The 11,262-nt window shown below is 52.0% G+C and overlaps 1 protein-coding gene across 5 annotated transcripts in view; it reads left to right on the top strand.

Annotated features, from left to right (window-relative positions):
* Window positions 1-2,924: 2,924 nt before the first annotated feature.
* The window catches only part of GRAMD1B (GRAM domain containing 1B), a 178,336-nt gene continuing 169,998 nt past the window's right edge, over window positions 2,925-11,262 (top strand). For 3 of the 5 annotated variants that reach the window (XR_004351111.1, XM_032640375.1, XM_032640374.1), the window contains exon 1: window positions 2,925-4,715. Coding sequence is in view for 4 of the 5 variants with exons in the window: in XM_032640375.1 (XP_032496266.1) it covers window positions 4,342-4,715 (374 nt within the window). In the remaining variant the exon portion in view is untranslated. The remainder of the gene's footprint in view (window positions 4,716-11,262) is intronic. The other 2 variants (XM_032640373.1, XM_032640372.1) reach the window with 2 other exon arrangements.

Below are 11,262 nucleotides of genomic sequence, written 5' to 3'. Positions count from 1 at the left end.
GATGTGCAGAGAAAGCCGCCCTCTAACCATCTTTGGTCATCCATTCCAGCCCTTAATTGGCCTTTCTCTCGGGAAATGTTTATCATCTAACCTGAATCTCCCACACAGAGTACTACACAAACTCATTTCCTCTTGGTTGGCAACGGAAGAAGCGTTTCAGTATATGATCTGGCCGAGCTTCATTCTGTATTTGAAGACAGTTCATTACGCTGCTCTTACGGCCTCGTCCACATTTCTATCAGAATTTCCAGTTTCTCTGATAGCAACAAGTTCCTCTTCGTGAATGCCCACTGCCCACTTCTTTCTCTGGTCCGTGAGCCAGCCCATGGGTCTGGCTATTTTGATGTCCTGCAGGAGAGAGAGTCTGTGTCCTCACCTCGAGGCGGGGGGACTGACTGTCCTGTGGCAGCCGCGTTGGAGGGGACACACCTGTCCGTGCTCTTGGGAGCTGCCTGCCCTTGGCATCCCTGGGGCTGGAGGGATGTGGGTGGGTGTGGGTGGGGACCTGCCCCTTCTGCCTCCCACTCACTTGGGTGGGCACCCAGGAGAAATCTAGCTTCTCACCTGCTATTTTTCACTTAAGTTCCCTCCTGGAAGTTTCTGCTGAATAATGGACTTCGGAGTTTGCAGGGCTCCAGAAGTAGTAGAAAGGTGTTGGATGTCTTGTGTCTGCAGGAAAAGGGAGCCTGAACAGTTGAGAATAAACAACAGTTGCTTGGTAACATGAGCTCCTTTCATTAAAGTCAGAGGCCTGGCTGTGTGAGCTGGGGGCAGGGAGGCCTGGCTGGTCTGGCACCACCTGTCTGGAGGGGCCACAGGTGAGGGCAGTTACCTGGAGAACCGCCCAGTCGGCTGAGAGTGAAATATGGGAGACAAGTGGAAGGGTGGGGGGACTTGGGAGGAATGCAGTGGCTCAGATTCTGAAGCTCTTTAGTCCTGACCCCCTGTCACCAGCTCCTGTGAGAAATTGTTTTGCAGAACTTTGCACTTCCCTTTCCACACTTGTAAAATACGGATGGAACTGAGTAGCTACACGTCGTTTCGTGACATACCCAACTAAAATCAGGGCTGGTAAAATGCTGGTGCTCCAAGGGACCTGCTTTCCAGAGCTGATGCATTTGATGAGATTTGGGTGGCCTCTGAGTGGCTTCAGATGACCCAGGTTCAAGTTCTGGCTTTGTCATGGATCAGTTATTGTGTTTTTATCTCTGACCTTGGATATCTTCCTGTGCGTCACTTCAATAAACTGTAAAATGAGGGTAATAACATCTGTCCTCACTGCTAGGGTCACTGGGAAGATAAAGTATTACAGATGAAAGCCTTTGTGACAGTGTAAAGGTTGCTTTACAAACAAAACACACAGGACACTGGACAGAATCAAAGGGAGGGCAAACTTGGTCCTTCCTTTAATGTGTGTAGTTTTCACAGCAATGATGACTTGCAGCTGGAGGGCATTTCATTTTCAGACTAGTGTCCCATTTATCATCTTCCTTGACAGTGCCACAGTGGAAAGGAAACAGCTGAGGGTGGTGGGATGGGGATGTGTTTTTTTTTTTAATTTTCTTTATTGAAGTAGAGTTGATTTGCAAAGTTTTGTTAGTTTCTGGTGGATGTGTTTTGAGTAGGGTTTTATTGGGTGACAAGTACCTTCTTTTCTTTAAGCCGAGACTTAGGTGGAGGTGAGCTAGGACAGTGGCTGGGGGCTTCAGGTACTCTGGGTATCTGCTTCCCAAGTGAAACCCGTGCAGACTTAGTGTGGAGGAGGTTTTCCCTCAGGCCAGGAGAAATGTAAATGATCACTCTCAACTACTGCTGGGCACAAGGCTTAAATTAAACCTCATAGGGTTTTAGATTTTAGGTCCAGCATCTCTTGTGGGTGGAAAAGGGGCTGAAGTGTGTGGGAGGAGGAAGCTGCTTGTTTTTCTTCCTTTCAAGGGGTGTACATTTAAATTCAGAGGGCGCACGGTCCCCTTAAGGGGGCCAATCCCCTTGCTGAATCTCCCTCTCTCCAAAATACCCATGGAACCCTCTGGCCCCTGTCTGTGCACCCTCCTGTTTTGTTCCATCTTGTTCTATTTTTTGGCTTCCCAGTGAATGATAGTGAGCCCACCCACCTTCCTTTTGCCCCTTAAACACCTGAGACGCCGCTCTCTTAGTTCAACTGCCCCCTTAACAAGCAGGTTCCTTGAACTGAAAAGTTACCAGATCCCCGGCAACCCGCTCATCTTTGGAGGAAATCCAAGGCAGTGAGCAGCTCTGTGGCTTCGCTCCGGACCCTGAAGTTTGGAGGGACAGCTTGGCTTCCTGGGCATTCCCGGAGCTGGAAGCAGTGTCCTGCCGCTTGCCAGGCCTGACACCTGATGGGAAGGAGTTGATCCTTTCCGGGACACATCCAGGAGTTAAAATAGAGTGATACCAAGCCACCCTTGAGAGAGCCAGTGGCCGGATGTGGAGAAGGGTCAGAAATAAGACAGGCCCGCTGTTCCAGGGAGTCATTTACAGGTGGGCCTGGCTCTGGCATTTCGGCTTCAGTCTCTCTCTCTCCCGGAGCAAAACATACTTCCCTCAGATTCCTGGCCTCATGGAGGTTGTGCAGGGTCACAATGCCTGGAGCTCCCCCCATGTGTCATTGCAGGGCATGGTGGACCCATGGCCAGCTGTCACACTTGAACTGCAGGGACATATTTTCTTACAGTGGGTTCTGGTGGTCTTTAGGAATGTGATTTCTTTTCCCTCAGCTTTGGGACACTTGTGAAATGTTCTCATGACCTTCACGCTGGCACAGAAGCTGGGCATTGTTTCCCTGCTGGGCTCACGGAGAGGGGCAGAGAGGACTGGGTGAATTGCACTGTGGACTTAATGCTGCACTATTTGTACTCCTACTGGTCTCTTTGAAAGCCATCATCTCTACTTTGGCTCTCGTGCAGGACTTACTGGAGAGGCACATGCGCTGTGGGCTGGGAGGAAAGATGGGCGGTAACAGTCTGTGATCTAGGAGCTGGGCTGCTTTAGACTCAGTCCTGACACAGGGCTCCTCGGTAAGGTGGATCAGTTCTAGGGCCAATCTCTTAGGGTGGTACCTGGGTCTAGGGAGTGAGGGGTTCAGCACAGCTTGGGACACTACAGGACTGACCCAGACTTCCGAGTTTCCATGTCCTGGGGACATACAGACTTTTTGTGACGCAGTCCATGCCCCCTGCAGGTTGAAGCAGACTTGATCCAGCCCCCAGGAATGTAAAGGGAATACCCTTAGCTCCCTGAGACTCACTTTGCTGGATGCTTCACCTTCTGGGTGCTCACCTTCCTCTAATTTCATTCTGTGCTTGGGATGGGGCTCTGGTATTGACGGGGTCACTCCAGATGCACGGAGATCACTCCCTTTTCCTGACTGGTCCTGTGTGTCCTGTGTCTCTCAGGTCCTACTGTCTGTCCTTCCTCCATATGTCATGTCTGCTGTCCTCGGCTTATTCCACAGAGCTGTCCTCTCTTCTCAGCCTGTCATTTTGGAAGCGGTCTCCAGAACTGCACCCCCCTGCACCCCAGGTTATTCAGAGAGAGCACCTTTCTCAGGAGAGGAGATCCAGCCGAAGAGTCCCTAGTCTTCCCTCAACCCTGTATCCTGACCGAATTCCTCGGTTCCTCCCTTCCCCTGCTCCCCCTCAAAGAAAAAGCAGGGAGTTAGATTAATGAGAGCTGCCTGGCCAGCCGTCGCTTTGAGAAAGTTTGGGCTGTGATCCTATTTCATTCGGCTGATTGGAGCAGCCTTGGCTCGGAGGTAGCGTCCCTCCCCAGGGATCCCGGGTACAGTTACGCCAGCCGTCGCCGCCTGTGCACGCCCTTTCTGGACAGACGTGACCCCCGCTCCTAGCCCCCTGTTCCTCCTCTTTTGTTTTCATCCAGCGTCTGCTTCCTCTCTCTCTCTCTCCCTCTGCCTCCTCCTCCCGCTCTCTGCCTCCCTGCAGCGCCAAGACCGGCTCCCCAGCCTAGTCCGCCGAACGCAAACCGCTGAGAGTTTGCCGAGCCGCCCCCTGGGGCCCGGGCCGCCGAGTCCCGCTCGGGCACGGCCGCCGCCAGCCGGCGAGGGAGCGCCGCCGAAGGAAAAGCAGCGGGCGCCCGAGGGGAGCCCCGGAGGGCGGCCGGGCGGCCGACTTAGACTCCGGGGAGGTCGCGCCGCGAGCCCCCGCGCTCCCCCCCTCCCGCGCGGCGCTCCGGGAGACGAACTTGCTCCGCTCGCGGCTCGAGCGGCGAGCATTTCCTAACGTGAGAGGCCGGGCGCCGCGGGCGAGGGGCGGGGAGCGGGCCCGGCGGGCGGCGAGGCGCCGGGCGGAGGCGGCGGGCCCCATGCCGGCGGCCAACATGATGGAGAGCCTGCAGCCGCCCGCCCTGCAGGTGCCCGAGCCGCCGGGCGCGCCCGAGGGCAGCCGGGTCTGGTCCAGCTCGTCGACCCCCACGCTCCGCCGCCGGCGCTTCAAGATGCGCCGCACCAAGAATGTGCAGGAGCCGAGCCTGGAGGCCGGGCTGAGCCGGGACCTGCCCGGCGTCTTGGCCCCGGGCAAGGAGTTTCTGCAGCTGCCGTCCATCGAGATCACGCCCTCCAGCGACGAGGACACCCCGTGGTCCAACTGCTCTACGCCCAGCGCTTCCCCGCGCCGCAAACGCTTCCTCCTCCGCAAGTGGCTGCGGGTGAGTGAGCGGAAGGAGTGCAGCGAAAGCAGGTACGTGCCTGTCCCGCCCCAGCCGTCTTCCCTTTTCCTCTCCGGCCTCCCCACAGCCGTCGGGGAGGTGGGGTGGGGGGTGCCCAGGGCACCCCGGGGAACTTCGCCGAGGATTGCCGGAGCCCTTCGCCAGGGTGGACGGCTTCCCCACGTGTCACCCATCTCCCCAGTCCAGGCCGGGGGGCCGGTGACTTTCCATTACACGGCTACTCGGGGCTTCATGCTCCGTTCCATCCCATTGGATCCTCACAGCAACATGAATAGTAACAGCCATAGCAGCTGATGTTTATTGAGCCTTTATCATTCTCGGTCAGTATGATGGGCACATCACAGTCCATCTCCACATGTAATCCCCACGAAACCTCTTTGAGGTCGGTACTCCCTGTCAGTCCCATTGTACAGACAGGGATCGTAGAAGGCGAGAGAGGTTAAGTGGCTCCTCCACTTCAGTTTCTAAGCTCCATTTCAATGTTTATTATTTTATTGTTGGCCACCCCAGTTGCCTTTCCCGGCCCGCATGTGTAGAGGAGGTGGCGGAGTATTCACACTGAGTGAGTCACATTTCTTAGACATCTAAGCCTGGTCCGCACCATGATGGTTTGTGCCAGCTACTTTTTGTCTGGACAAGCGTGGCATCTGAGTAGTCGGGGAGTTTGCTTTCCCTGCGCAGAGGACTGGTGTAGAAGACCATAGGGCAGCTCCACACAGCCTTGGCCAGGGGTTGTGTTTTAGCCAAGCCCATTGCCTGGTGGAGGAGGTGGGCAGTCCTCAGTGGCGCACTGATGTCTTGGACCCTCCGCATTTACCTTCAGGCTCTAGGGCCCTGTCTCCAAACAGTGGTCTGTGCCTTTGCGTGGGGCAGGCAAGTGATTGGCCACCTTCCCCGGGACTCCTCTTCCTAGTCTGTTCAATTCCATGCATTTCAGTTCAACGGGTATTTATTGGATGTTCTTGTGAGTTCAGTCTGGTACCAGCTAATGGTGCTATGGCCAGGAGGCAGGGTAGAGCTGGGTAGAGTGTGGGGATGTGGAAGTTGAGAAGGAGGATGGGAAGAGACTTGGATAAGAAATCACGGCATGTGAGTTTCCCTGGTATTGAGGAGATGGAATCTTTGGAAGACACATACTATGTGTGCCATGTGGTACTGACTGTAAGGCAAAGAGAGGAAGAAGACTTCTGGAAGGAAGAGGCTCAAACCACAACATGTACACATAGGTAGTAGAAAACAGGAAGAATATAATGTCAGGGGCATGAGATCAGGAAAGGGGAACAGTACAGATGAAGGCATAAGAACAGGGTGAGATGTGTCGTTGAGGGGACGCTGAGGAATTGGGCTGGGTTACGCAGATGGTGAGTGTTTTACGCCTGCCAGGCTTCCTTTCTCTTTTTTGGTGGTAATGACTGGATGTGGTTATCCCTGCAGGCGCAGATGTAAAGCTTTGTTCTGGGGCTTTTTGGGAACCTGAGGATAGCAGTTCTTTCTGTACTCTTACTTCATCCTGTCACCTTTTCCAGAGAGTAGAGGGAAATGGGGCAAGCTTGGTGGGAGCTAATCTTGAACTAAAATAGTTCATCCGGGTTTGTCAGCTTTCCCTCCAAATGTGAGAAACCCTAAAAGAGGCCCTATTTTGCTCCTGAGATTCTGCCATGTACACTGAGGACAGAATATGGGGAAGATTCTTACGCTGGTAGCCGGGGAAGGGATAGGGGAGGGTTTGGTTAGATTTAGGGAAGTCTATCTTGGTTTCCAGAGTCTGTCTAAAGGTGCAGTGGAGGGACTTCCCTGGCCGTCCAGTGGTTAGGACTGCGCTTTCACTGCCAAGGGCACGGGTTCGATTCCTGGTCCGGGAACTAAGATCTCTGTAAGCCGTGTGGCCAAAAAAAAGGTTTAGTGGAATCTTCATTTTTGTTGGAGCAGGAAACATACTTTTAAATCAGGAAGGGTTTTCACCTTCTAGGAGTAGTTTAAAAACTGGCAGTTGGGGAATTCCCTGGCGGTCCAGTGGTTAGGACTCCGCACTCTCACTGCCAAGGCCCAGGTTTGATCCCTTATCGGAGAACTAAAATCCCACAGGCCTCATGGCACAGCACACCCCCAGGTGGCAGCTGTTTTCAATGGCGGCTTGCTGGATTAGAAGAATATATGCATATATGTTTAAAAAGACAACCTCTGGATTTAAACGCAAGTTTGTCTGACACAGCTCTCTACTCTTAACCACTGTTAAACGGCCTCCTGTTGGACTCTATCTCGATTGTGGCCAAAACAAAAACCCATCTCTTTTAGGCCTTGGAAATAGAAGGCTTCTTGGAAAGAAAAGAAGCGGTCAAGTGAAGGTGTGCTTGTAAATGGCCAAGACGATTCCCTGAGGAGGAATTGACATTTAGAGGCAATAGGGCACGAAGAGAATTGGAACTCAAGTCAGGAGACGTGGGTTTAAATGTTAAGTTCTGTCATTTCTTCGCTGTGGAACCTTGGCCACCTCCCTTCACCTCTGTTTCATCTTCTCCATCTGTGGATGAATGGGAGGTCTCAAGTGATAGACGTGGAACTGTTTTGTAAACGTCCTCTTGCTGTGCAAGGGGGAAGGATTATTGGCATCATTCTGTGAGTGGCTCACATGGAGTGGATGTGTGCTTGAGAGTATAGGTTACATACTCACGTGTCCTGGAGCAGCACCTGGGACTCCTCACACGTTACACGATTTGGATATGATGATTGGAAAGTGACCCAGCTCAGGCTTGGATTAGGGGGATGAGCACACCAGGCCCAGCGCAGCGTCCTTCCTCTTCACTGTCCCCACCCCAAGTCTACCTCTCCGCAACAGAGAAAAGCCCCTTTGAGGCCTGCGATGCAATTCTGTCTGATGTGGTAGAAGGCACGGGGTCAAGAGGGCCTCAGCTTGTGGATTTTAACTGCACAAAGATGAAGATATAAAGAGAATCAGGAGACCCCTTTCTTTTCCTTAATCCTGGGAAGAAAGAAGTAGAGAAAATGGTGAAGTTAGTGAAGACCTTGGGGGCCAGTACTCTGAGTCCAATTTTCTCTGTTTCATCCTTGGATCTTCACTGTCTAGCACTGTACTTGGCCTTTCGTCACGATCAATAGATGTTTATTGATGGGTAAATTAATAACGATTGAGTGAATGATTCCTTTTTCTTTCCTCTTTGGAGTGAAATTATCCTTATTCATGAATCAGGGAAAATTTCCTGGAGGACAGGAGTCCAGAACTGAGTTTTTTGACGTGTGACAGCTTTATTGAGATATAATTTACATGCCATGCACTTCAGTCAGTTTTAAAGTACATAATTCAATGGTTTTTAGTATATTCACAAATATGTGTAACTATCACCACAGTCAATTTTACAACATTTTCATGACCTCGAAAAGAAACCCATACCCTTTATATATTACCCTCAATCCCCCTCTACTCCTTGCCCCCAGCCCTAGGCAATCACGAATCTACTTTCTGTGGAGACCTGAGTTTTGAAGGGGAACCAGAAGCCTCTTGGTGAAGGCAGTTTGGGTGTGTTGGCTTGAAGATGGGGATGGATGACCAAGTGTGGTCTTGATGAGGGATGTGGAAAAATGAGGCTGGTGAGGTGATGGGCCGACAGACTATGATTTATGCTGAAGGGTTTGAATTTCAGTTAGTCAGTCAGTCAACAAAGATGTATTGAGATCCTGTGGACTTTGTCTGCAAAGAGGATTCAACTCAATGGGGAGCCATTGTAGGTTCCGGAACCCAGGAGAGACATGCTGAGAATGGTATTGGAGGCAACGAATTCTTGCTGTTCTGTGTGAACCAGGTGCGAGGTAGAGGCCTGAGCCTTGCACTGTTCTTGCAGCACTTACTGTCACAGCTGGGAATTGTCCTCTTAGCCACTGTCTAACATAAGGTGGCACCGTTTTTTGCTGGCCGCGTTGCCCTCTGAGCTCCACGGATAACGTAGTCTGAAGTTGATGGGGCAGGCTTTTAGAATTAGTACCTGCATGTCTGCCCAAATCCCTTGGCCATAACTGGTTGTGGTGATTGTTCAAAACCCAAATTGAGGATTAGAGTCCCTCTCTCACCTGCTGGATTATGGCAAGAGGTCAGAATTGGCAGAGACACAACTTTTGTGTCTCTGTGATGGCATCCTGACATCATTCTCGGGAGGGGGAAAGGAGAGCTGACAGGGGGCAAGGGTGTAGGTGTGGCTGCCTGACGGCAGGCTGCCTTTATGGGGGGGCACAGAAGCGCTTCTCTGCTCTGTCTCCCCAGGCCGCCCTCCTTATTATTACCTCTTGCACCACTTTCCCATGGCAGTTCTGTCCCCTCTTCTGTGTGACACATCTACCCTGTCATGACTTCTGCTCGGCTGCACACCTGACCTCAGGTGGCACCTCTCACTGATTCTGCCGGCCTGGTGAGCCTGGTTATCTATCTGGTGCCAGTCTAGCTGGCACGTGGGTTTGCACATAATGATTATTCATCATTGGTATGTTTATCGTAAGTCTTCATCCCCTTCCTCTGACCTTCGGAGGGAGTCTTGCTTTCGGTTTCAGCTCAGTTTCCAGGGAGGAGGCTGATGTGTGCTACATCCATCAGCTCCGTGTGGACCCTGACATCTAGGAGAAGCACAGAGAGTGTGGGAGGGAGGTAATTCATGTCTTTCTTCACACAAAGCATCAAACAGGAGATCCGTGATTTGTCAGCAGATTAAATAAATTATTGGTGCTGGATAAGGTTAAACTAGGAAAAACCTCTCTCCCAGACCCTTATTTCCTTGAGGGCGGGGACTGCATCTTACTTTCTGCTAAGCGCCTTAAATACACATTTAATCCTCACAACAAACCCCCAGGTGGGTTTTACAGCTGAGGAACCTGAAGTTCAGAGATTCATTTGCTCCTGGTCGCACAGAAGCAAGGGTGAGATCTGAATCACATTCTTTTGATTCCAGAGCCCGGGCTCTTTACAGCTACACTGAACCATCTCCCCAGGGCCTGGGAATAGTTGGCCCTTGCGTGTTTGAGATCACATCCACGTGGAAGGGGAGGTTCTGAAGGAGGTTGGGAGGATGGGAAGGCCACTGCGGATGTCTGTAGATGTCAGAGGTCAGAGGTCAGCACGGGGATGTGTGAGGGTGGTGCTACATGGCGTAGGTGAACTGCTCCGTGAGAAGCAGCCGACCTTGGGCTGTAGATGTGGTTTCCACATTCAAACAGTCTGTGGAAACTGAGAAGGTAGATCTAAGCCCTGTGGGCTGATTCACACTGGCCAGTTTCCTCCATGGCAGTTGGTATTTTGAGAGTTTCCGTGGTGGTTATGCACTCAGGAAGTGCCAGTTCCGTGTCAGGGGAGAGACTGGGATTTTCATGGGGCAGGTTAACAGGTGATAACCCTGCCCCGCTCGGTTAGTTTCTCCCAGCTACCGTCTATAGGCCAGTTGCTATGCTGGCCACTGATAAGTGCTTCTAGGGGAACTCCGGAGTTTTCCTTAGGGCGCTTGAATGGCTGAGCTGCCGGTGGGGCATTTCCTCCTTGACCCCAATGGGTGAGCCGCTGGGCCCTGAAGCAGGCGTTCAGATACAGAGCCAAGCTGGCCTGAGAGCCTAGGAGTGCTGGCCTGGTTGCTGTGTGTACAAGAGCTTTACAGAGTCTGCAGGCTTTTCCTGGAGGCTTTGCTCTCTTGGGATTCTTTCCTCCATTGCCCATATCAGTGCAGTGACTCGCTAAGGGGCAGTTGTACCTATTGTGAAGGGAGATGCTTTTCAACACCTTTCAGGGCGGAGGGAGGTCTATGAGCTCTTGTCCTGTGACTTTGGAGCCTAAGGAACTTTCCTTTTCTAGGAGGAGATGGTGAGGCTTCCTTCAGGGATGCATAACAGAAAATCAAATGCGGAAGGGAGGCAGGATGGAGATGCTTCAATCTGGGGCACAGAGATGTCAGGCCAGGCCTGCACCTGCCAGCCTCCACGCCACTGCGGGCAGCCAGGTGCCACCTCCTGAAGATAGCCCTGGTGTCAGATATTCTTCCCTGTTTTCAGACCATGTGTCTGGGTCATCTCATCAAAATCATCACTAGGAAGATGTGGCTGTTCCTTAGCTAAGACCAGTGGTAAAGAGGAGACAGAGGAGGACACCCATGGCTTTTTCATTTGAGGCCCTGATATATCTTTTGCGTCAGATGCTGTGAAGCCCTTTCTTCTGCATCCTTTGTACGTATTCTAACTGGCTCTGGTTGTTCCACCCTGATTTTGTGGATAGGATAAGATAAAGAAAACGGGTGATTAGGCACGTCTCAGTGGCAGATCTGGGTTACACTCTGGAGCTCAGGCCTCTGACCTAAAGTCTGGGCTAATTTCTATCTGTCATGTCTCTGGAGCTTCTTCCAGCCTGGTGCCTCCTACCTCCATGGTCTGACCACAGAGGTTTTTTGGTCTTGCTGCTTCTGGTTCCAGAGTTTAGTCAGGAAATGAGGGGGCTGAGTGAGGGGACTGAAAAAAATAATCCACAACCCACTTGGTTTTTCCACTTTCTTTTGCAACTATGCAAAAAGAATTTGC

Source organism: Phocoena sinus, chromosome 8 (genome assembly GCF_008692025.1).
Source record: "Phocoena sinus isolate mPhoSin1 chromosome 8, mPhoSin1.pri, whole genome shotgun sequence".
Lineage (NCBI taxonomy): Eukaryota > Metazoa > Chordata > Mammalia > Artiodactyla > Phocoenidae > Phocoena > Phocoena sinus.
Note: the sequence above shows the minus strand (reverse complement) of the source record. Positions and strands in the feature narration are given on the sequence as shown.